At 43.0% G+C, this 26,629-nt stretch overlaps 1 protein-coding gene across 3 annotated transcripts in view; it reads left to right on the top strand.

Annotated features, from left to right (window-relative positions):
- The window catches only part of ENPP2 (ectonucleotide pyrophosphatase/phosphodiesterase 2), a 95,394-nt gene that overhangs the window by 50,058 nt on the left and 18,707 nt on the right, over positions 1–26,629 (top strand). For 2 of the 3 annotated variants that reach the window (XM_045861217.1, XM_045861215.1), the window contains exons 10-19: positions 3,206–3,271; positions 3,988–4,060; positions 10,720–10,828; positions 13,853–13,975; positions 17,526–17,557; positions 18,256–18,383; positions 20,438–20,525; positions 20,674–20,761; positions 21,829–22,013; positions 24,769–24,820. In XM_045861217.1, the coding sequence (XP_045717173.1) occupies positions 3,206–3,271; positions 3,988–4,060; positions 10,720–10,828; positions 13,853–13,975; positions 17,526–17,557; positions 18,256–18,383; positions 20,438–20,525; positions 20,674–20,761; positions 21,829–22,013; positions 24,769–24,820 (944 nt within the window). The remainder of the gene's footprint in view (positions 1–3,205; positions 3,272–3,987; positions 4,061–10,719; positions 10,829–13,852; positions 13,976–17,525; positions 17,558–18,255; positions 18,384–20,437; positions 20,526–20,673; positions 20,762–21,828; positions 22,014–24,768; positions 24,821–26,629) is intronic. The other variant, XM_045861216.1, reaches the window with a different exon arrangement.

The following is a 26,629-nucleotide window of genomic DNA, read 5'->3' as shown; positions in this document are numbered from 1 at the left end:
GTCATTTCAAAATCTTCCTCAGCTGACGCTCCATCACATTTTTTCTTTGGCGTTAATTCATGTCCAAGGGCAATAATTCCTTTTACATGTGAGAGTTTAGGTTGATTCTAATCACAGCTCTGCCTTAACAGATTGTTGACTTGTGTCAGGTGATTTAATCTCTTAACAAATCAATTTCCTCCTTTTTGAATGGCAATAGTAGTATCTTCATATCATAGGGCATTGTGAAGGTAGAAGGAGTTAACTTATTTAAAGTGCTTAGTAGGATACTTAGCATATACAAAACAACCAGTAAATACTATTTTTAAATTCACATTATTTCTCACCACATTGATTAGATAATGGGTATACATGTCCAAAGGTAATTTGTTTTCCTTTATCACTAATAGTTCATCTAGTCCTTCGTTTTCCATTCCTCCTCTTTTGTCTGACCGTGTCTAATGTACAAGGCCTCATGACATACTTTATATCAGTTGGTGATGGTCAAGAAAATAGCGTGAACCCCATTTGCCTTTCTGTATGGACCTCTGTTCTTCCTTAGTCATATTTATTGGTGTTGACTCTGAATTGTATTTTAAACACTAATGAGTCAGGGCCATGTCTTTTTGTTCTGTGGGTATTTCATGAAAATAATCTAGAACTCCTAGGAAATTTAGAGACCACTCTGCCCAGTACCTCGTTTTCGAGATCGGAACACTAAGGCTCAGAGAGATGAAATGCTGTGCCCAAGGCCACACTTAGGCTGAACAGTTACTCAGACCTCCAGTGTTGTCGTCTTATGCTCTTACCCACTCCTCCCCTGCCCCCGCCGGCACATGCGCACACTCAGCCCCTGCCCAAAAAGGATCATGAATTGCTTATCTTTCCAGGCAGAGAACGGTGACTCCTCTGTAATAGGAGTATCTTATATGTTTATGTATATTCCCACAGATGCCTTGAACATAATAAGCTTTTAATAAATATTTCATGACTAATTGTATCATCTCTTGGGGCCTGTGAATTGAGTACTTAATGATAAAAGCTAACATTTTTCTAAACTCTTTCTATGTGCCAGGCACTATTCTAAGTGCTTTATACATATGATGCCTTTTAATTTTGACAACCATCTTCTGAGATAGGTATCTCCTCATTTTACAAAGACACAGCAAGGTTAGGTAACTAGTCAGAGTCTCATGAGCAGCACACGTGGGGTCAGGATTTAGACCCGAACATTCTGGCCTCAGAGCTGATGTTTCTGTTCCCTGCCCCGTACTGGTCAAGCGTCCCATCCAATGAAGGTGTTAAAGGACTAGAGCATTCTGAACTTGACACAAATTCTAACAGCTTGTGTTTTTCCATTAGCATCAAATGAGTTGATCAGAATCCATTTGTGTGACTTAATGCCAATTACATAAAATAAAGCAGCTTCTAGGTAGCTAGTGAAGTAAGATAAAAGGAAAGGCATTCACTTCTTTTTTTTAGTTAGGAAAGAATTCAAAATATGTAATTACTTTGTTCAGATACAGGGGATTTCTAAGACTGAAGAATTAAATATCTTAAGTGATTAACCTGACTTTGCTATGCCCATTTCTAATTCAATTATAAGATGTATTAAACAAGGTCGCATTTATTCAATAGCATTGAAATGTGTTTAAATGAGGGCTTATTTTATGATACACATGATTTTCTGGGTTGGTGGGATAGTTTTCGACAGAGAGAGGCCCAGAGGAGTGGCAAAGGCCCGATCTGTCTGAGAAGGCGGGAGGCGGTGGTGCTGGGGAGCGGGAAGCAGCTGGATTAGATACCCTGCCAACTCCGGCCGCCTCCCTCGGCTCTGAAAACCTGCCTTTCTCTTCGCTTTCTCTCACGCACATCCATAAAGAGTAGATGTCTAAATGGCTCGCCCAGCATTCCATGATAAATGTTTAACACTTTCTAAGAGCAGTTTTAGGTTTACAGCAACATTGAGCATTAGATACAGAGGTTTCCTATGTACCCTCTGCCCCCACACACAGGCATGGCCACTATCAACAGCCTTAACCAGGGCAGTGCCTTTGCTACAAGTGATGAATCTACATTGCCACATCATTACCACCCAGAGACAGTCAGTTACCCTAGGGTTCATGTGGGCCACAGTGTTTTTTGCTAACCACAGTTGAACTTGGGCTTCAGTTTGAATTCATCCTTAACATGCTCTAATGCCCAGTGTTGGATGGAGGAGCAGAAAAGCATGCTGTGCTCCTTGTTAGGAAAGAATAAGCAAATTTCCCTATAAATAAATACATCACTCAGCGTGCGAGCATCTTCATGAAACTCAGCTGAGGATACAGGGCTATCATGTTAGCCAAGCACTCTCAAAGTGAGGGCCAGATTCAGGGTAATTATATTTCAACAGAAGAATGAGACTTAAACACATAAGTCATTGTGGATGAAGATTATACCCTTTTTGTCAGTCTCATAATTATATGTGCCCATTCCTGATAGATTTTTGTAGAGCTAGAAGAGAATTTCAAGAATGCTTTTCCAAACCCCTTATTTATAGAGGAGGAACTTAAAGTTTCAGATTAAATTATGTTTCTAAAGGCGTATGTCTGCTTAGAGATGGAATGATAACTAATTCTGATCATTAACAAAAATAAGGGTTTTTTTTTCAGCACTGACTGTGGGCTAGAAATTGTGCGTGCCCTTTGCTTATCTTGTCTTATTTCATCTTCACAGCCAACCAGCGCAGTGTGCTTTGCTGTTATCTTTATTTTACTGATAAGTAAACTGAGGCCAAAAGAGGTCAGAGGCCCAGAGGTCAAGAAAGGTCACACCACCGCCAAGAGGCAGATTGAGGATATGAATCCTGGTGTTTCTGTGGCCACAGCTAACACTTTCACCCACCAAACAGCAACAGTTCTGAGCCCGGGGTCCTTTCTGCCTGCAGTGGAGTCTGAGCAGCAAGGCAGGTTCCTCATCTGACCGTGAATCAGAGTTTCCAGTCTCCTCTGGGGTTGAGCAATGTAATATGTTGCAAATGGAAATGGAAGTTCAAACACTGATTCGAACAAGGCCCTTCTGCAACAATGAAGTGAAAACAGATGGTGGTCAATAGAGAGCGCTTAGCCTGGGTGCAAGGGCAAATGCTCATCGGGCCGGAGTTTGTGGACGCGCAACCTCTCATGGTGCTCTGCTTGTTAATGCCCTACAGACTCCCATCATGCTTTGCTTGTTTTACCTGCAGGATCATCCCTCACGAGCGGAGAATATTAACCATACTGCAGTGGCTGTCCCTGCCAGACAACGAAAGGTATTTGTTTCCCTCTCCCTGACTTTTCCTCTTCTTTCTTCAGTATATTTTAATTTTAGGTTAGAATTGGGTGAGAAACTAGATCGACTATGAAACAGAAGCACAGCGAAAGTTCAGTATTACTAAGTTTTGTGGTCTTAGCCTTCAGTGTTAACCTCCCTAAGAAGGACACACTAGACGTAGGTTTTGGGGAGCATTTAATTACATGGATTACTACAGCTGTTAATCCTGGCCACTACCCCAGAGTTTAAGGGAGTTCCTGGCTTTGATAAATGAACCAACAACTTCCCAAGGATTAGGGAAACATTAAGAAAGCCTTTTAGCTTTAATGGAGTAGCTCTTTCAGGCTGCAGATTGCGTGGCCTGTGTGAATTGTCACTGGGCTCCATTATGTTGAGGATCAAAGACCTGAGTGTGTGTTTCAGATTTTCCTTTGTGACTTTTGATTCCTGAAGATGGTACCAGGCAGTTGCCACAGTGGGGGTGGTTGTGGAAGCAATAAAAACCAAACCAAAACAAAACAAAACAAAACAAAATAAAACAAAACAAAACACAAAACAAGAGCGTGATGTTTTCCATGGGAAGCCTGATAGCAGTTGGGAGATTAACCAGATAGGTATGAGAGGTTTCTTTTCTTTTTTTAATGTGAAGGTATATTTGGTGCTTTTTGTTATGTGTGTTTTGGGGAGACTCTGAACCTGCCTATTTTCCTGTAGGCCTTCGGTCTATGCCTTCTATTCCGAGCAACCTGATTTCTCTGGACACAAATATGGCCCTTTTGGCCCTGAGGTTAGTAGCTTATCATCTATCTGAGGAGAGGCCGAGTCCCTGGGCTACGTGATCTGCTGACCTTATTTCATGATTCGTACAGAGTCTCTTTGGGTGTACGTATCTGAAAGGTTTATACGTAGTCAAAGAATTACAAGACTAAAAATGTTTTGAAAAAGCTTCAACATACTTGTTTCTCTTGCAGGAATTTCCCTTCAGGTTGATTTGCTATTCAGATGTCTTTTAAACGTAGTGCTCACGGGGCGCCATCCAGCCTAGCATGCAGGCATCAGTCAGCAGGTGAAGGAGCGGGAGGGGTGGGCATTTCCCACCCCCGGGACAGGAATGAGAAGGACTCTGGAGATAAGGGCTGCAATATAAAACACTGCAACGGACTTCCAGCTCCCTTAAAATGACCATGCAGTTCAGACATCGTAGGTCAGCTAAGTAGCTCTACTGGCCTTAGCAGGTATAATCATCTGGGCATATAGCATCAGACAGTTTCATTTAATGAATTTTGATGGATATACCTGTGAAGCCATCACCACAATCGGGAATATGAACATGTCCATCACCTCCCAAAGTAAAGCAAATTCTTCATTCTGAGAAGTACTATTGAATGAATCTGGTTAGCAGAGCAGCGTGCTACCCTATATCAAACACTAAGGAATGTTAGTAGAGGACAGTCTGTTTGTAAGGTAGTAGCCAGTACAACTTCAAATTTAGAAGGGGATGGTGACGCTTTATTATGTTTCTTTTCATCTGGAGATGGAACTCTTCCAGTGTTTCAGCCTAGATCATTTTAAAATACCATACAATTTCTAATCTAAACCTTTTAGTATTTTATGTATTTCCCACTACTCTTTCTAACGAGGGTGGTGAGGTCTATGCCAACATAATATAACTTGATTCTGGATGAGACATAATTTCAAAACTTTGTTGATGGAAATTGCCTTCAATTCCCTTTTAGGCCACAAGAACACTGTTGTTTATAATTAAGTTTATTGTGCTCCGCATAAGGATGAGTGGGATACATATAATACGGATAACGCTCAGTTTAAGGATTTCTGAGCAAAATATAGCACGTTTAAGCAAAGACAGTCAATACCAAGGAGCCATAAGTATTTCTGATTGCTTTAACGTTAATTCAGTCGTGACTTTTTTAAGCACTGGAAACGAATGGCTATTTAAAACCATTCTCGGTTTGCCTTAAATCATTGAAGTCATATAAGTCTGATGCTGTTTTTCCTACCCTTTGATGTCTAACCAGTGTGGCATGGTTATGAAACACAAATGATAAAATGAGATAAACATCTGCATGCACGAAACACAAATCTTATTCTTGTCAGAACAAGCCTGGCCGTTTTATCTTTTGGATGACTTTCTTTGAGATTAAAGTGAACAAAAGGAACCACACTTTATTAAAATGCTAAAAAAAAATGCTCTAAGCAGTTCCATGTGCCCTATTTAAAGGCTTGACTTTGCATACATAATATCCCCTAAAAGACCCTGTGGCAGAGGCACAAGAGGGATTTGGGGGACAACTTGGTATAACCATGCTTTGAAAGGCAGGAAGCGGATACTTGAAAGAGGTTCGAGGCTGCTCGGGCTGCGTGGCTGGTAAGTGAACTAACTTAGAGACACAACCTCAGACCTTCTGACTCCCAGACCAGGGAGCCCATGGGAACATTTAACCCCCCTTCCGTCCAGGAGAGGAGCAGAGTGGTCAGCTAATAGCTATGTTCAAATTATATGGAACATTTTATGTCGAAATTTGGCTATTTACAGTAAGCTCTTATAATCTTCATTTCCTTAAAAGTTATATGACTTAGTAATAAACATTCCTTGTCAATGAACCTCGCTGGATTTCTAATATGTATAGTTCAGTTATAATGACTTGCAAGTGTGTGTGTTTTAATCAAGAAATCAACTAAAATGTTTTCTTAAAAAATACTGAGCAGTGATAAATGAAATGTAATATAGGATGCTTTAATTTGTGGCAGCAATGGTTCTATGCTGAGCTTGCTCATGAATATATAAATGGAGATTTTTCTTGTACTTCTTTTGAATTAAGAGTTAGAAGTATTCATGCATGCTGTGTTCTTTTTAGAATTAATGCCTCTTGTAACTGGGATATTCTCACAGCTCCATTGGGTGAAACAGTCTTGATTAGATATATTGGAATGTATCTTCACTTACGATAACCTGGTAACCTGGTCACTTTCTTCTCTTAATACAAAGGATATTTCCAGATGTCAACTATTTTTTATTTGGGTCTAGAAGCCTTATTTTTACTAAAATAAAAAAAAGTTCATATTTTTAAAGCACAAAACCAAAGCAAGCCAGCACAACCTCCCTCTGTTGTAGACTAACTGGTTTATATACCTATGCATCCATCACATATAGTTATTGTGCATGTAAAGATTATACCAGCTGAGTGAGAAAACATCTTGTATTTGAAATTTCATTGAAATGATTCAGCAAAGTGCTGTGTGCTACAACACAGTTGAAGTTTGTACTTTCTTGCTTAATATTTGAGCATACCTTTTTTTTTTTAGGACAATTGTCAAAGGCTATTCAATTAGATGACCAAAACTTGGGCTGAGAGTTGCAAGAAATGGTGTGTTGCTCCTGGTTTCATAGTGTAATGGTGAATGTTCAGAAATATGCTTGCTTTCAATTATTGGCGCAATCTTTTTCTCTTTGACCTTCTCTGCTTTCTCTGTGACCCTTCATTCGGCTGCTCTTCCAGGCCTGGAGGCAGAGCTTTGGCTGGCTAGTGACTTCCTTCAGATGGCAAAGTATCCTTCTGAAAAGCAGGGAAATTTGCCCTTGTCCTTCCCATCCTCTTAATAACCTCAGGCTAAACTTCTCAAGTCAGACTAAGTATGGCTGGTCAGTGAAAACTTAGCTTCTGGGTACCTCTAACATTCGAAGAAGGAAATACATGCCTTATAATCAGTGGATGAACACTCATTTTGACTAAATCCTGTTTCCCCTGCTGCTCCTCTAACCCCGCTGCAATCGGAAGGGCCGCCGCCGCCTTCAGCGTCTTCGGAATGTTGAGGTCTCTTGCAAAATGGCTGGTGTCTGATGGGCAGACTTGAGCTCTCGCTGAATGTATTCAGTGACCATGAAATGGGGAACCTTTTTTTCCTTGTGCCTCTCTTCTCATGGAGAACTGCCTAAAACTATAGAAGCATTAAAAAAAAACAACACCGAACCCAACCAGAGTCTGTGGGGCTGCGTCTTTCAGTGGCTCTGCCAGAGAGGGAGGATGAGACAGAAATGGAAGTGCCTTTGCAGTCGCTTGCTCTGGAGACAGTGAGATCGCATGGCAGGTGGCCTCCTTTGTGGATACACTAACATCGTGCCTCCTGCTGCCCCTCCCTGCATCTGAATGATTCTCCGGACAGTCCCACCGAGAGAAATCAGCTAGGTAGACAGCAGAGCTTGCGGCTTCAATTCACCTTTGCACCATCAGCAAATCAGGGGCCTGGTATCCTCCAGCACTGGGGAAGTCCTGAAAGGTTATCTTCCTTACTCAGTTTATGTGTTGGCCTTGACCATTTCCTAGATTTTCAAGATAAGATGCATAGTATTGCTACTCTCCCCCCTGCCCCCATGCAAAAACAAACAAACAAACAAACAAACAAACAAACAAACCTCTGGGGTTTCTGATAGAAAGAGTGTAAGCAGACTCTTTCATGATATGTGTACTAAGATGAAGAGATATTGATGATTTTTTTACACTGTACCTAATTTTACAAGATAATGTTTTTTTTAAAGACAGTTCTATTTATGGTTATCTCATGGCTTAGAGTGTCTCTGCACTGGAAACCTAAGTTATCAGTGACAAGTTCTCTTTGCTGCTGCAAGTCCTGATTTAGTACATTTGTGACCAAGGAGGATTGCTAAGTATTTATGTTTTCTTCTCTCCTTGGTTTTAAAATTTGTCCTGCTCCTTCCCAATAAAAGGGGACCATTGCTTTGCTCTAGCTGGTGGTGTGAACAGATAATTAATGCTCAGATTCTGAATTGGAACTGCCTACACAAGTCTCACTGCCCCCTTGAAATGAACATGTGGCTAATTTTCTATTTAGCTTTCAGCTAGTAATTTTTAAATGGAGAGCGTTTCCTAAGCAAGGACCACTCTCTCCCTAGTGCAGGAGGTTTGAAATGCAGAATTCTGTGTCACCTTCAGGTGCGTCCACCTGTGTCAGTAGGCTCCTCAGCCGAAAGAAACGGACGTGACTCAATTCTCTGCAATTATATTCCTGTTCTCAGTGAGGAGGCTGTGACAGCAGCAGCAAGATCCATTTTGGGGGTTTCTCGCTATAGAGACCCCTGAATAAGCCCTCATGCCAACTTTTTCTCACTTAAGGAGTCTTAGTTTCTCTAACTGAGATTCTGCTGACCCCAGATGGCAAAGTGTGAGCTTTATTATCTGACCCAGAGGGACAGACGACTTCTGAGTCCAGACATCTCTATCCGCCAGTACAGGAGAGTAGTTATGGCTCACCTCTTACTCCGGCTAAGAGACCTAAGAGGAAGGTTGCCCCTAAGAGGAGACAGGAAAAACCAGTTGCTCCTCCAAAGAAAAGAAGAAGAAAATTACATAGGATGGATCATTATGCCGTGGAAACTCGTCAGGACAAAGTAAGTTTATCTATTGTTCCAAAGCTTTGTGGTGGGCAGGTCTGAGTTGAAGCTTTCCTTCAGTGTCTTGGCTTGAAAGTCAGCTAAACACGTTTCAGAAAAACTCTGGCGCATCTTCCTTGGCTTTGAGTCCAGAAGAAGCTGGTACTGCAGAGGTTAACACCGATTTGAAGACCTCCTGAACTTTCAGTAAGGCAGGAGAACAAGAGCCTTCTCCTTTCTTTAGGGTTATTTGCCCCCAAACTGGTATTCAGGCTTGAGTGAATGTTAAGAAGGCCATTCCTGGCTTTGTTTCTCCTTAGTCACAGAATTTGTTACAATGGTTGGTTTGGTTCTTGAAAACAACCCAGCAAAGGTAGCGGGGGGAATCCTCAGAGAAAATGTAGACTAGAGCTCAATAGAAAATTGGCTTGGATTTGTGGTCTGTAACTTCAGAATTCTGAAAAGGACTTTGGGTTATAGAAAGAGGAAGTAGTGGGCTGATCGAGTTGTGTGTGTGTGTGTTACCCATAGAGATAATGAGTAATGCCTAGTCTTCGCAGTACATTCATAACCTGCAGGTTACTATCCTCAGAACCTTCAGATACCTCCCAGGCACTACCTCATTCATGATGGTCTGAACTGACTACTAAGTGGTGAGCTCAGGATTTTAGCTACGTTTTCTTGTTTAGTGAAGGAAAGTAAGTCATTGTCAAGGGTTGATCTGTGTTGGGTGTTCAGTATTTCTTCATCCTGTCAAAGGTCTTAGAGGAGACCAGGAGCAAGGTTTTCCAGGAGCAAATACCACTTAGTCCCCCACCTGTTACTCCCTTCAGATTACACTGCATGCACCTTTCTGAAACTGGCACTTGGGACTTCTTCCTTGGGACAGAATTTGAAATACTGACTTCCACCCCGAAGAAAATCAAGCTTACCACGGACTTTACTGATGACACGATATGAGGGAAGGTCTTAAGTCATCTGAGAAGATGCTAATGGGAGCTAATATCATGTGTCTGGACGAAAAACAATATGTAGATCCCTTCTGTTCTCGTCTCAGTCATCTTGGGTGCATGTATGCAATTGTAGCTGAATTGTGAAATTCCTCCCAAGTACTGTCAAGTCTTTGTCTGATGAGATATTTCTTAAAAATCTTTCCACTACAGAGATGAAGTGAAGGGTGGGTCCCTACTATGCGAAAGCATTTGTGCTGTTAGACGCTTCCATTTGAAACAAGCAAATAAGAGATGGGTTATGCTTCTTGGGCTTTGGCAATGTTTTCTTCAGAGAACTAAGTTTTGGTTTGGTGTTGTTTTTGTTAAACGGAATAAGAAATCTTCTAGATCAAGATTAGTGGTTCGCTTCTGTTTGTTAGGACTCTTAGAGATTCTCATTTTCCTTGAAGTCAGCTTCAAAGGGACTCAATGGAGAGGCAGTAGCTTTTTTCTCAGAAGAGGTTCTTCTATTAAGAGTCTGTCATTCCCAGCCATTGACAGGTACTTGGAACATCAGAGGGATTGCATTGTGTTCGCGGTGTTCTCATTTAGCATCCAGTGAAGGTCACTTTTAAGCTCAGAATTTGTTTTTGATTCACTGAGCCTCCATTTTCTTGCTGTGGTTCAAAGCCTAAATCTTCTTGCTGTGATTCAAAGCCTAGTGTGACTTCACTTAGGGAACAACAGACTTAAACAATCCATCTGACTTTCTGCTCTCAAAATTTTGGGGTTTAAAGGACATTGTTACATTTTAGAAAGGCCATTTTATCTCCAAAAAAAGAGAAGAATTGCTTTTAATATTTCTTTTATATTTTATATCAAAGTATCTTGAAAGGAGTTGGAGGAGGAAGATTTTATCCTTCTGGAAGAATACAAATAAATGTGCTTATCTTAGATTTCCATTAAGAATGGCAGGCAAATCTCCCTAGACAAAGCTCTGCCTCTCGGCCTGAAGTTTTCTTTCCAGAATGTTCTAGGAGGAGAAGATCTATGAGAAACTGAAAGGAAAAAAAAAACTGGCAGGGACTAATTTGCTTCTTTTTCCAGATGACAAATCCTCTGAGGGAAATTGACAAAACAGTGGGGCAATTAATGGACGGACTGAAACAGCTGAAGCTGCATCGCTGTGTAAACGTCATCTTTGTTGGGGACCATGGTAAAGCTTTGTTTCTTCTTTGCTAACGATCGGAGAGATGCCCAGAGACCGTTTCTGACGGTTCTGTGGAAAGGGAGGCACCTCTTCCCTGAGAATCCCAGGTGGGGTTCTTCACCTCTGTCTCTGTTTTTCCAGATGGGGAAAGGTACCAAGCCATGACTACACACTATGAGATGACCTGGAGTGACCCTGAGTTCATTTTGACCAAAAACCAGGGACTTCCTGTATCTTCCTAGTCTTTGTAGGAAAAGGCTTCCTACAGAAATCCATCTCTTATTAACATGTGGCAGATGATTTGCTTGTTCTATGAATAGCTTCCTCTGTGAATGTGAGTTATTAGATGATAAGACCTCATTCCTGATAGCCACATCCCTGAAAGGAGCCCACAGGGTTTATGAGACTAAAAAAGAAATCTAAACATGATAAGGAGGCAGAGACATAGGATTCTTCGTGTCAAAGAAGTGGGGTGATGGGGGGCACATGAGTAGAACTATGCCCCTGCACCCACAGAAGGAATTCAAGACAACAACCAGAGGACCCTGCTTTAGTTTAGTAGAGAAGACAGTTGAGAGGGAGGAAGAAGCAGTTTAGGACGCAGGTTTTCTAAATCACTGTACAGAGTAGAAAAATGCACGGGCCCGTTCTTGAGGTGATCAAGAATGTCATAAACATGCCCTGGCTGGTGTAGCTCAGTGGATTGAGCTTGGGCTGCGAACCAAAGCATCGCAGGTTTGATTCCCAGTCAGGTCACATGCCTGGGTTGCAGGCCATGGCCCCCAGCAACCACACATTGATGTTTCTCTCTCTCTCTCTTTCTCCCTCCCTTCCCTCTCTAAAAATAAATAAATAAAATCTTAAAAAAAAGAATGTCATAAACATTATATGATGATAGGGCTGGCCAGAGGGGGTCTTCAGAGAGCATTCTGATTTCACAAGTGCTCCGACTGAGCTCTGCAGAGTGCCTCCTGCATTCCAGAACCTTCCAACGGAAATAGCGATCCTGGAATATGGGTCTGCTCTCCTCTAGGAGGGCGTTTGGAGGAGGAACATTGGTTGACTCTTTGGTAGTTCTGTTAAAAATGAATGACAGGCAAATTTCCCATGTCAAAGCTCTGCTCTGGGCCTGAAGTTTTCTTTCCAGAATGTTCCAAATGATCTTTGAGAAGGTTAAAAAAATGTTGTGGGACTGACTTGATCTTTTGTAGGGACTAAGTGTGACCCTCTGCAAAATCATACTCCACAAGTTTGAAGAGCTTCAGATAGGACAGAGACTGGAGCATGGTACACAATTGATTCCATTGAAGTTGCCCAGAAGTATCAAGCGCTTTTAGTTACATTTTGGGGCCAGATGTCTAAGAAGTAGATGGGTCTCAATGAGTTACATGCTGGAGCATTGTAAATCTCGGATCTATTAACACCTTGTCTTGCCAGTGTGTAGGCTTCTGAGATGAGTAGGTTGCTCTGGTTTTGGGATGCCATAGCATCTCTTACTTAAAAAGGCAGTGTGGTCTAGTGTTTCAGAGCCTGGGCTTGAGTGAGTTCCACTGGAGTTCACGTTGCACTGCACCACTTAAGAACCACTGGACGTGGCGTACGTTAGGTGACCTCTCCAAGTCTCGGCCTTCTCATCTGTAGATTGAGAGCACTAACGCCTCCTCCATGGAATTGCTCTGGAGGGTGAAGGGTGATGATGCTTCAGGAGTACTTCACCTGTGGTCTTCGAAAGCAAGAGCGCTGGCTCGCTGTAAGGTCGGCGTAAGTGACTTCCTGGAAGTGGAACAAATGGAAGAGCCTTCCAGTCTTCTCTTAATACGTGTTTGTAAACTTCCCCATCCTGGGTTAACATTGGACAAGAACAGAGTAGCTGTTTATTGTTGGTATTTTTCTTCCTGAATGTTTAAAAATGTGAAAAAGCAAAATATAGAACCCTTGTACTGTGTTGGGATATGTTTATGTTTTCTTCTCTCTTCATTTCAATATGTTTATAAAAACGAAAGGGCCTGGAAATGGGATCCCAGAAGGTGACTGTTTGAATTTTAGCAGATCCAGGTCACTCTGGGCTATAATGTTTTATTCCAAAACCTTAGAATGTACTTTATAGAATCCCTTACTTTCCCCTCTTAGAGAATGTGCACCTATTGGACTGTGCACAGCAATACATTAAACCTTCAGGGCTCCACGTCGGCTCATAAATTCTGAAATGATAATAAAGGTCCCTACCAGCCTCCAGGGCCTACGACTGTAAGACTTGAGTTTGTTTTTGCTTTTATTTATTTATTTGAAACATTGATCAAGATGGAACCAAATCTTGGAGCAGGAGGGAGATTTGTTGGTTGAAAAAATCCCCTACCTAGATTCTTTTTTTTTTTTTTTTGGTCGTTAAGTTGCCAGCTTTCAGTTTTGACTGATTACATTGTTTACAGCTTGTTTTCAGTGCTATTTTGTTCTTCAGTTTGGGTGGTCACAGGGGCTGACATTTTTCTTTCTCGTCTCTTGCTGCCAGTATTGTGTTGTCAGTAACATCCAAGGCCACCAGTGGAGCCGGAGTGAGGACTGGTGATTATGTGCTCAAGTCAGGAGATGTATTAGAGAGAGAGAGAGAGCTAGGGAAATGCCATTTTGTAAGAGAGACAGGGAACTATGTATTCCAGTTATTTGACCACCCCCAGCTGGGAAAAAAATAGATCTTTTTCATAATTACTGTGAAAACAGATTAAAAAAAAAGATTGTGGTTACTTCCTTTGTCTTGATGTTCTTGCTGAAGGACACAATGATAATAGAGAGGATGCCTTTTTAATCTTCTAGGGCTGCAAGATGATATTAAATCCAAGTCTGGTGAAAAGATCATTTAGAGAAGCATCAAAAAAAATGTAATGTCAAACTAAGAAATCTCAAAAGAGAGACATCCTTGCACGAAGCTGTTAAAAACCAATCGAAGAGATGCCTGGATATTATCTTTAGGGGCTGGGTTAAAATTTTAATGTTAAGGTCCTCTGAAAATCCTTTTTTCTCCCCTACCTGCAGGAATGGAAGATGTCACATGTGAGAGAACTGAGTTTTTGAGCAATTACCTGACGAACGTGGACGACATCATTTTAGTGCCTGGAGCTCTAGGAAGAATTCGATCCAAACCTAATAATGCTAAATGTAAGTCGATTCTTAAAACACTACGTTGTTACAGTGGTAATATTCTCGAGTAGGGACAGGTGTGTACTCTGCTGCTTCTCTGAATGCTTGGGTAAAAATCCCAGTTCCGCAGCTCCTTAGCTGAGTGACCATGGGTCAGCCATTTAAACTCTAAGCCTCAGTTTTGCACTCTGAACAATGGGATTGATAGTAACAGGTACTGCGTATGGTTGTTGTGAAAATGAATCATTGTATATTACTTAGAGTGGTTCCTGGAACGTGGAAGCATTATATAAATATTTGTGCTTGTTTTTATCGTGGAGAAAATATACTCCACTTGAGGCATGTGTATAAAACCATAACTTCCGTTTACAAGAGAAGGACTTTTCAGCAAGAGGTTGAGCCTCGCTCTTTAGCTGAAGCTCAGGAGTTCATGCTGGGGTTAGCAAACCACATTCGGGCCCTAAACATTCCCCCAAGTCTGGTTGAAGGAGACTCTTCATCTTTTTTTTTATTTTTTTAAAGATTTTATTTATTTATTTTTAGAGCGGGAAGGGAGGGAGAAAGAGAGAGAGAGAGAAACATCAATGTGGGGTTGCTGGGGGCCGTGGCCTGCAACCCAGGCATGTGCCCTGACTAGGAATCGAACCTGCAACACTTTGGTTCACAGCCTGTGCTCAATCCACTGAGCTACGCCAGCCAGGCCGAGACTCTTCATCTTAAAAGTGATTGACAGCACCCAGGAGGAGAAATGAGCAAGCTCTTGGGAAGTGGTAGCTGCTTCAAAACATTAGAAACAAGAATAATCTTATCACTTTAGTTCTACACATTCAGGCTCTGAGATGCCACTGACAAGAACTTAAATTTATGGACTAAGATATTGTAGGGTCTGCCCATCTAGCTGTTTGAGAAGCCCTGAGCTTTGTTGGAGACGTGCTGCATTTTGAAAAAAAAATGCCTTTAGAGGTTTTAGCCTTGAGAATAAGAAACCACTGGCATCAAGCATCAAGCTTTGGGAAGTTAAGTTTTTCCCAAACTTCATGCCTGAGTCAACACGAATGGGAGGCGTTCCAAGGTCAGCTCCAGGCAACATTGTGAAATCAAAACACCAGTGTTTCTGCCTTCCCTTTTTTTATGTCCTTTCTGTCCCCCACATCCCCCCTTCTCCGATCACTTGAGACAGGCAGGCCCTTTTCAGAGAAAGGGTGCAAGTCACCGAGCTCCTTCTTGAGTTAGTATTTGCATTTTGGGACTCAGGCAAGACAGCTCGTATCTGTTTTGAAAGGTACCTCGGACCACAGTCAAAGCAATGGGGAGGTTGTTTTGGGGGGAAGAAGTAATAACTACCAAATCGTTATGTGATTATTTGTGTATGTGACTTCATGTTGTGAGAGACGTCTGTGCGCGCAGACGGTGGTGACGGGATGTCTGGACTGAAATCCCCGATCCGCCAGGTGCTCACGGTGACCCCGGGCAAAGCTGCTTCCACACTCTCTGCCTCAGTTTCCTCGTCTATCCAATAAGGATTGTTGGGAAGAGTAAATGAGAGATACCTATCCCTTAGATTAGTGGGTAGCACGTAGTACCGCCAGGTGAATGCTAGCTATGACGATGATGTCCTGGCGTCACCCCCGTTGTAGCTAGGCGCATGCACCATCTTATTTCATCCTCCTCATGGCCCTGTGTGGCCCCTGCCATTGCCTTGTCCAGACAGTAGAGGTCAAGGCTCAGAAGGAGGTGAAGAAACTGGCTCCAAGTAGGACAGCTAGTCAGTGGTGGAGCCAAGATTTAAACCCAGATTCTCTGACTCGTAACCACTCCTGTGCTGGGGGCCTCTTCCGCTCACAGGCCGTGAGAGCTGTTAGCAGGCGAGGACCCCGTACTCCAGAACTGGTGGATTGGGGTCCGAAACACAGCCTCAGGCATTTGGTACTTCCATGCTCTTTGTTTTCCTTCATGATCGAGGAACATGAACTTTCTCCCGTCCCGTTGAGGACAGTGGTTTAGGAGGCCACAGAGTGAAGAGGTTCAAAGCATAGCTTGCTCAGTCCGTATGAGGGTCCCTGTGCGTCAGCGCCCCCACCTCCTAAATACCCATCGACTGCGTGAGGATTCCAGCACCTGTCTCCCAGGGTTGTTGCGAACAACCAGAGACAAAGTGCCTGCAAAGCTCTGACAGATGGAGCGCACATGGTGGGGACACAGTCGGGGTAAACCATTATTACTCCCGTGGTCACAGTCACGCGCAGCTTCACAGCAGGGAGACAGTCTGAGGACTGCACTGTTAGGTGGTTTCACCATTGTGCAGGCATCACGGAGTGCACTCACACAGGCCTCGATGGCTTAGCCCCCCGCACACCCAGGCTACGCACAGTACCACTGCCGTAGATGCGGTCCATCGTTGACGGAAACCCTGTTACGCGGCATGAAACCGTACTCATTTGCTTTCCATAAGAATATGCAAGTAAAATTCAACTGCAATGTAGGTAGCATAGCCACATTTTAGCTTTGGATTTCATAGCTTTAGAACTAAGATTCTAAAAATGGTGCTTGAGTTGTGGGTGTTCATACCACAAGGCAAGCTTATTCGTGCATTTGCAACAAATATTTTTTTATCCTTATTAACAAATGTTTACTGAGTGAGTGCCTACTATGCACAGGCCCTGGGATCTGGCAGGAAATGACACAGGCGTGACCCGTTTCACCGGTGCTTCTGTTCTAGGGAGGGCTGCGTCGTGACAGTTGGTATCTCTCCTGAACTCCACTGTCCTTTTCTGCTGATTCTATAATAACATACTAAAGCAAATTTTTTGAAAACAAAACAAAGTCCAACCAACCTACAATCTCCTCTTTCTCCCCACGTCCCCCCAAAGGGGACCTTCAGATAATATAATCCTGTCAGCAGTTTATACACAGCCATCATTTACATAGTTTTGCTTTTAGCTAGTTCGGGGCATTGACTAAAATATCCTTTGTTTGCTGGTAGTGAAAATAGAGGAGGTGCGTGCATGTGCGTGTCTGTGGCTGGAAGGGGCAGCTACCTATGTAATTAGACCAGTGATATTACCAGGGAAACAACACCGCCTTCAGAAGATGTAACTCGATGGATCAGGCATTCATTCTGAAGTGGATGAGAACTTGTTTAAAGATCTACAGATAAAGAGGAAGTCACACGAAAAGCCCCAAATGCCCAGTTTAGTTCCTGATGTTAAACTGCGAATAAACTAAATCCAGCCTCCAGAGGGACCACGTTGGACCCTTTGACGCAACTGAACGAAGCAATTCGGACAGCGGTTGGTGGTGCTCTGGAAGGAGGGGTTCCCTCTCAGCAGAGGAGACTGAGTCTCAGCAGGGATATTTACTGTATGAATTGTTCCACTCATTTATTTAACTGCTTTTCCCTTACTGAAATAGGAAGTGCCCACACACAATTTAAAGACATTTTAAACAAAACTAATGTAATGGCCCTTCTGAGAGGGACTAGGAAAAATGGAGTCTCTTGCTGCAAAAAATGATTTCTTTCATTGATTATTGTCATGTCTTTTGAGATTTCTCTCCTCTCTTTGGACAGATGACCCTAAAGCCATCATTGCTAATCTCACGGTGAGTACCGCAAGCCACCAGGCCTCTGCCCTTGGGGCAGCTTCCACTCGCTCACCTCCCGCGTTCACCACCCCCGTGGGGCGGGGCGGGAGGAGTGATTTCCCCATTGCCCTGCATCCTGCATGTTTGTTCCCCTGAGAGCTTTCAAAACTCCTGGCCTGGAGACAGCTGCAAGCTCCCTAATGGTCTTGGCAGGGATACAAACTGACCGTATTTGATCTTTCCGTTAGTACTGAAAAGTATTCGTGCAAGATTAAACAAATCCTTACTCTCTCTGAGCCAGATCTGCCCACCACCCTGCTCCGTCACTCCCCCACCCAGGACAAAGACCTTAAAAGCACACGAGGATGTAATCACTGCAGCCCAAACAAGGGTGCTCCTCCCTTTCCTTCCTCCGTCCCACCCCTTGACTCAAAGCTGTTGGGAAAGACCTCGGGGCCTGAATGGCTCCAAGTGATGGTCACATGAGTCAGGAATTTATCTTAAAAATTCCTTACTCCCCTCCGCTGACCTCCCATCTCCAAAGTTATCTAATCCTCTTTGAACCTGTTTGATAGAGGGGTAACAAATTCCATTTACTCACTAACAACTTTTTCTTTGGCTTAAAACTTCCTTCAGCTTTCTAGAGACTATCAAAGCTTTTTTTTTTTTCCCTGGAAGACACTCCATCTGAAGTCCAATTCCCATTTATATTTCAGTGTAAAAAACCAGATCAGCACTTTAAGCCTTACATGAAACAGCACCTTCCCAAGCGCTTGCACTATGCCAACAACAGAAGAATCGAGGACATCCATTTGTTGGTGGAACGCAGGTGGCATGTTGCAAGGTAACTTGGGGTTGGCTGGCCCTGTTTCTCATCTTCAGATCCAGCTCTCCAGCACCTGGCAGGTCTACAAGGTCCTCAGCTGTCGTAAGAAGGAATCTTGGTTGGAAATCTCACTGTTCCTGAAGGTTTTGTAGGTTAGATACACAGTTAGCGCTGAGACAATACATTTCTATTTCCTGCATCTCGGCATCTCGGTGTCTCTCTGGGTCCCTCTCCTATTCAGTTTTTGAATTTGCATCCTAGCCTCTGTTCTTCTTACTTGAGTAAGTCTGACGTGTGACGGGGACACTGCTCTACCACCCCAAACTGCTTTGGTCTCAGTTAACAAGACTTAGCCTGTAGCCGTGTTTATAGGGGAGTTGAGAAAACGTTGTTCAAGATGAACACCTCTGTTACTGTGGGCATGCTTTATGTGGCATTAAATATCACCGTTCATCTTTTCTTGAACTACAAAAAGACTCCAGAATCAAAGAGGCTGTTTCTTGCTCTTGAATTTTTGGTAGAATGTGTCCTCTGGAAGCTCTAATCACTTCCAAAAAGTTGATCATTTTTTAAGTTTATCCATTTTCACCCAGTCTTGGCAGTAGCCCCTTCCCACTCACTCTCCTTAAAAATGTAATCTTTATTGTATTTTTTCCATTACCATTTAGTCCCCTTATACCCCCTCCCCCCAGCACCCACTTGCTCTTATTCTGACTTCCTCCTTAAGGAAATGTTGAGCATTCGCATGTAATGATAACCAAACAGCTTCTATACGTACTGTAGCTGGTCCTTTAATGAGTTTTCCAGGGAGAGAAAATGATGAGAAAACATCCATGCTCTAGGAACTTGTGTCAGTACAGAGCATATGGAGAGATGCACGACAAACGTCTAAATGTCCTGCTGTTGTCGGAGGCACACAGTGTCAGATGTGGTAGGGTTAGGGACTGAGGTGTGGGAAGGCCAGAAGTTATTGAAATCCCTCAGAACGGACATGGGGAGTCTTCATGGAAAAGTCACAGAGATGTGACCAGACGGCTTGGTCAAGGGTGTCCTCTGCAGGCACACTGCTGTGTGAGAACGCGTATTTGGTGCAGCTGGCAGGTTCGGGTGAAGTAAGCCTGGTTGTGGGGTGGAAGCGAAATGCAGGATGATGATAGTCGAGCAAATTAGCATAGACCAAAGCCAGAGATTTTAATTAGCAGTAAACCTTTTAAACTGCTGCGTGGTTGGATTATTATATGTGCGTATTTTATTCACTCAAGCTGAAATTACTTTTCCTAAGGGTGAGGATCCTAATGATTAATTTCTTTATCTTTCCCTAAGCACTTTACTTCTGTGCGATGTACACTATAGGTACTTAGGAAATATTTGTATTAATAACATGAAAGTTTTTGGAAAAGTGCTATGTAACACTTCAACAAAAGGCATCTTCTTGTCACAGAGAAAGTCAAGTGGTATTGATGTGTAGAGAGAGGTCGCTATTTTCTATTTCTTATTGAGATAATGATCTGGGGGAGGCTGGGCTTTTGTTAGATATGTCAGTGTTTCTGTTAAGCTTACCACTCAGCTATAATCTTCAGTTGTTTCATATCATAGGTAAAGTTGTAGGCAACATTTTTATAGAACACAGATCTCCATTCATTGACTAAACATCGTGTGTTTAAAAAGTGCCTACTATGGGTTTGACATTGAGCCTAGGGAGTGTATATAGAAATGAACTCGTGAATGCGGCCCTAGAGTGGAGAACCTAATGATCTCGGAGCTGAAGCTCACGGGCAGACAGGACATCGCCTACTATTGGTGCTTTTCTTTACGCAGGCACGAGGTACAAGGAGGGCACCGTGGCTTCTGTTCAGAGGCCCTCATTTGCCCTGGGCTCATGGTCAAAGCAAAGGCACTTGGGAGACATGAACAGCATCATCTTTTCATGCCCACAGGACTGATGCAATTAAAATAGAAATAAATACACTTGTGAAACTTCTTCTTAGAGATTCTTCGAGCATTGAAATTGGCTCTTTATCACAGTGATATCATGTGAAATCCTGACTGATTATGCAATTGTTTCGATGTAGGAAACCTTTGGATGTTTATAAGAAACCATCGGGAAAATGTTTCTTCCAGGGAGACCATGGATTTGATAACAAGGTCAACAGCATGCAGGTATGGGGGCTGAGAACGTGTTTTCGTGGATCCCAGGAGGGGTGGGCGGTGGTGGTGTGAGTGGAGTTACACGGTCTTCATAAACAGGGGAAAGGACGTACAGAATATCAGCAATGTCTAATCATTTATGTTTTCTTATCTTTGGAAGACTGTTTTCGTAGGTTATGGCCCGACATTTAAGTACAAGACCAAGGTGCCTCCATTTGAAAACATCGAACTTTACAATGTTATGTGCGGTAAGTCACTTATTAGTCAACACCAACGAAGCACCAATCTTGACTTAACAAACAAAGGAACTTCCTCCATGTCAGAGAAAGAAATGAGGTGTCTTTTTTCTGGGACCACCTCATCCCCCTGCAAAAAAAAATATTGTAACTTGCCGATCGGTTCGAAGAACAGAATATCATTCCCTTCTATGGATTCTTTGTCTTCCTCCACCAGTTGACTAATGAGGAGTTTTCACAGTGTTGCTGTTGGCAGCCTTGGGCTGATCCAATATAGCACTGCAGTTTGACACCACCGGTCAGAGACCCGGTGAAGCAAGAGTTCGGCACAGAGCTTTCTCCCACCTCCATCTCTCGTCTTGCAGTCCTGTTCAAATGTTGCCAGCTTGCATCCTGGCCAGCTATTTATGTGCTCCTAATTATTTTTCTTCCTTGAACTTCTCGTTGCTGAATGAGGACAACTTTTCCTATTTAGTCAGGGAGTGCCAGTCTGGTGGTTAGAGGGGGAGTCTGAAAGTCGGGTCTCCTGGGTTCTTTGCCCATCTTGGCTGCTAGCTCTCCCCTGCCCTGCCTCTCGGCTTAGGCAAGGCACTGTGCGCCTGCTTGGCAACCGTTCACTGGCTATGAAATCAGCCTGTTCATTTCACAGCGGCACCTCGAGGCACAGGGCCAAAGCCTGCTCTTGTCCCCATATTTCTGCGGAGTGCATTGGAGGGCAGGCCAGAGGTTATTTATTGACTATAAGGCTCATTTCAAAGTTTGGGTTCCACAGTTTCACAGAGGTGCAGAAAGGCATGACACCGATAGCCTTTGGGTCCCTTCCTTTTTTTCTCTGTGGGTCTGTCTCTCTCCATGAGCAAGCAATGCCCGCGCTGCTTCCGAAAGCCGTGGTGAGACGTGGTCAGGCTAGAATGCTTCAGGGAGTGAGAAGGGCGTGCCTCCTCTCTGAAGTTGGTTTTATCCGGTTCTCGGTTGTGTTCAGAGTTTTCAGACCCTTAGAAGGTGAATGGTTTTGGCTCTCAACATAGTCTTATCAAAAAATATTTATGAACCACGTAGCATCTTTTTCTTCTCATCAGATCTCCTGGGATTGAAGCCAGCTCCTAACAATGGGACGCACGGAAGTCTGAATCACCTGCTGCGTACGAACACCTTCAGGCCCACCATGCCGGAGGAAGTCACCAGGCCCAGTTACCCAGGGATCATGTACCTGCAGTCTGATTTCGACCTGGGCTGCACCTGTGATGATAAGGTAGAGCCAAAGGTAAAAAGAATCTTTACGTTTTTCCTGGAGGAGGTTGTTGGGCATAAAGCGGTGCCGCCCCCTGGAACTTCCTGTGATCTGTGTAAGTGGTCGGTATCTGTGCCGTTCAGAATGGTAACCACTGGCCAGATGTGGCTTTTGAGCACTCGGAATTGAGTTTTTAATTTCGTCTAATGTCATCATTTATGTTGAAAGAGCCGTCTGTGGCTTGTGGCTACCACGGTGGATAGCGCAGGTGTAGAAATGGATGGGCAGAAAGCAGAATTTGTGATGTTTTTTGTGCGTTCAGAATTCCTAACCAAAGACTTTCTTCTTTTCAGCCTGGATCGTGTGTTCATCAGTCAGGGTCCCAATAGGAAACAGATGGTCCATGCAGGAGGGGTTTTTAAAGAGAGTTTAAAGGGACCGTTTCTGTCATGTTTAATGAGAGGACTATCAATACAGGCTGAGCAGGGTAGGAGGATGTCACGGAGGGGTGGTGGTGCACCATGGGGCTACACAGGGGCCGGTCCTGAGCCCAAACAATAGCGGGAGGGAGCGGTTATGAGAAAATGGAGAGGTATGTAGGAAGGACCTGTGCAATGTGGTAGATAGGTCCAGCCAATACCCCATCACCTTTTGGGAGGAAGCTGGAGGAGTACACACCCCTGTTGTCTTTCCTTTCATTTCCTGCTGGTGCCTCCTATTGGTGAAACCCCACAGGAAGCCCGAGGGCAAGCTTGTGGTTTTGCTTATTTTGATGCTGTTCTGAGAGGTCAGTTGCTCAGGGCCCAGAGTGAGTAGGGAAGGGTATGGCACGGGTGGGGGTGGGGGTGGTGCACACAGGGGCTACTCGGCACATTCTGTTTGCGCAGTTTTGAATTCCAAACAAACTACTTGTGTTAAGCAATAATTTGTTCATCAAAGACCTTTATAGTTGCCAATCAGTGCTTCTGACCACAAGAAATAATGGGATTACCACACTGAGTTGGTATGATTCCAACACAAAGCAAAGAAATAGATTATTTGTGCATGTGTGGTTTTATTATGGGTAAAGCTGTGATTGTTCTATTATACCTTTAAGAAATGTAAAATAGTTCTTCTAGTGTCCCATCCCTATTCCCTATCATTGCTACCTTCCAGAATTATTAGGGGCCTGGGAACCACGGTTTGGGAAGCTCACCACCAGAGGAACTCAGTTTGCCCTTCATCCCCACCTCCCTTTCTTGTCCTTCTTACTTTTGCTCCTGTCTAGGGCCAATGAGGGTAATTACTCTCAGACCTCAGCTGGAGAATTTGCTTTGCCAAAGTCAACAGGAAGTGGTTTTCGAAGTGGATTCCAAAGATAGTGTTAGAGGAATCTATTAGTTGTATCTTGTTTTCTGAATTATCGTTCTTCTAGAGAACAAGAAACACTGTGGATATGTTAGAGGAATGATGGATTGTCTTTATTTTGTCTATGGGTTTCTCCAAAAGACTACCTTCCTTTTCTTAAAAAGGAACACAAAAACCAAACCAACAAGCAAAACACTCCCCCCCACACATAACAAAAAAGTACAGGGATTAATAAAACGACTGCCTCAAAACACACATCACGAGAAAGAAAACTTAAGAGATTCCGTGGAAACTCCGAGAATACCTTCCTGCCCGCCATTGCGCTTCTTCCTCCCTATTCCTGAGGAACTCGTATCCTGAATACAGTGTACACTTCTCATGGGGGCTCTGGACTTCTATCCTAGACACCTGCATGTCTTAACTGATGTATTAATTAACCTTTAGTATAGTTCCCCCAAATAACCTATAGTATAGCTTTGCGTATTATGATTTTTATGTGCTATTAATTTTTAAATTAAATGTGTCCTGAACTCATATTGTTCATCATCGTGTTTTTTTGAGATTTATGCATGTTAATACATAGAGTTTTAGCTCACCCACTTTTACTTTCAATAGTTAGTATTTAATTGAAAAAATATATCATAGTCATTTTATTCATTCTCTCATTTAAGAGCATTTGGTAATTTCCAGTTGTTAGCTCCTCCAACACTGCTACAATAAACATTATTGCAAATGTCTTCTTTTTAAAAAGATTTTATTTATTTATTTCTCTAGAGAGGAGAAGTGAGAGAGAAAGAGAGGTAGAAAAACATCAATGTGTGGTTGCCTCTCACACACCCCCACTGGGGACCTGGCCCACAACCCAGGCATGTACCCTGACTGGGAAGTGAACTGGCAACTATTTGTTTTGCAGGCTGACACTTAATCCACTGAGCCACACCAGCCAAGGGGTGCAGATGTCTTCTTGTATACATATTCTAGATATGTCTCCAGGATATACAGTGGTTGCTGAGTCATTACTTTTAAGAATTGCTGAGTCATTACCTTTTCAATTTTAGAAAAAGTTATTCCATAAATTCATTTAGAAATCACTTTAATGTACCTGGAGATTACCCTGAAATGTTGAGGCACTGTTCTAATTAATTTACATATATATGCCCAAATAATCATCATTACCAGCATGAGAGGTTGGCACCATGATTACTCGGTTTTCAGAAAAGGAAACGAAGTCATGGAAAGATTAAAGAACCAGGAACCACTAGGAAGTGGATGTCAGTTTGAGATAAAACAGTGATTCCTCTACAGAGTTTACAATATTGATGGCGTTTAGGATCTTGTTTTGAATTTAGCAGGCTACTAAGTGGAGACAAGGGTACAGGAAAGAAGGACATTTCTAATTCGTTTTCTTTTCTCTTTCTTTTTCTGGTTCTCGAACATGAAGAACAAATTGGATGAACTCAACAAGCGCCTTCATGTAAAAGGGTCTACAGAAGGTAAGGGGTTGGTGGAGAAAGCCATCAGAAACATTTTGTTTTTTTTGGTTATGAAGAGACTTATTTACTTCGTAGTGTAAGCACAATATTTTTTAAAATTCAGATTTTGGATTGCAAAAGTGATTTCAATATACATCTGGCAAAGTGTATTGGTTTATTCTATGTACACAGATGCCGGTTGTGCAATAGACACATTCCATTCCAATTGTTTTCCTAGTCACTTTTAAGCCCTTTGGAAAACAAACATCCAGTTGTGTAGCTGACGGGTCACACATTAAGGTGCGGATGGGTACTTCTATGAAGGGACTACAAGTCACAATTATAAATAATAGCAGCTGGTACCTACCCCGTAGCTCAGTCACACGGAGAGTCAGCATGTGTGCTGTGCAGGGAGAGATGGACGGAAGGAACTGAATCAGAACTCGCTGTTCACTCAAAGACCATCTTGCGCCTTAGCTTATTAACTTATTCTCTGATTTTATGTGCAGTGATACTGTGTGGATTAGTCAACTTTTACAAGCTTGTGATAGCAAAGTACTTCAGTGGTTTGTACCAAGAAAGGTGCATGTTTTGCTCGCGTTTCAGCGTGCTGACGGCAATAGGCTGTGTGCGGTTCTGCCTCAGGGGTGCTCATTATTCTGGGCTCCGGGCAGGAGGAGCAGCCCTTGGCTGGAACCTGCAGAGGGAAGGGGCAATAGTGGAACTGTGGGATGGGTCTCAAGGCTTCGGCTTTTATCAGGCATTTGTTCACTTCACAGCTCACTGGCACAAGCAGGGTACACGAAAACAATGGAGTAGAGAACTCTGTCCTTTGGACAGGGACATGGCCCTGTAAGTCATATGGCAGTGGGCGGAAGTAATAATTCGAGATGATAATGGCTGTACCCCACAAGCTCTTTTATCTGGTTTTGAAATTCCAGAAAATTAGAAGAAATTGGAAAAGGGGGGAAGTGCTCCGGTGCAATTTATTACAGTAGATGGGGTAGTCTCTCGTAACAGCAAGGGAAGGACGGAAAGTGCATTAAAGAGTAAACAGGTCTCGAGCACGGCAGCCCGGCACGCAGTAAAGAGGCACAGAGTCCATTTCTCCCGAGAGCGGTCCTTGAGTTATTAGCTTACACATGGTTCTGTTTATCACATGTGCTGTTTCCAATCTGATTAAGTAAAGGTTAAGGAAACCGGTAGAAGATTTTATTTACTTATTTTCCCTCTTTAGAAAGATCTTCATCTTCTTTCTTCTTCCCTTTCTGATCGCCCACTCCCCCCGTCCCCCTTCTGTCTTTGATCGTAGAACACACAGACTCTTTGACATGTAATTGGATGAACGCAGCTTTGAAGACAGCACTTGGTTGGTGGAAGGTACACAAATCCTTCATGAACTCTAGAAGTGATTTGAAATGTTTGCCATCTAACCTCTACTGGACTAAAGTGTCATTATAACCAGTAACATTGGAATATTGCCAGGGTCCAGGGGTGCAGAGGCTCGTGATTTGAACTTTTCAAATATACGGAGATGTTTCTCTTCTAAAAATCACTGATGAAACAGGGAATTATGATAACTTTGAATTGACTCCCATGTTTTTGCTGATTCAAGCTCTGGCTCTTCGTGGCACTAAACTATTTCCTTCCGGGGGAAAAAGAATCTGCTTTTTGTTTGCTGGTGGCAGTGTGGCAAAACCATTCCCACGACTCAGCGTAAACAGTAGCCTGACACTTCAGACCGTGAAAATAAGAGGCGTCTTCTAGGTGAGTCAGCTTTCTTAGCTGGCCTCCCTATCATTAGTGATTTATACCAAGAAAGGATGCCCA

Source organism: Phyllostomus hastatus, unplaced genomic scaffold (assembly GCF_019186645.2).
Source record: "Phyllostomus hastatus isolate PE091 unplaced genomic scaffold, TTU_PhHast_1.1 phas_scaffold_21, whole genome shotgun sequence".
NCBI lineage: Eukaryota > Metazoa > Chordata > Mammalia > Chiroptera > Phyllostomidae > Phyllostomus > Phyllostomus hastatus.
Note: the sequence above shows the minus strand (reverse complement) of the source record. Positions and strands in the feature narration are given on the sequence as shown.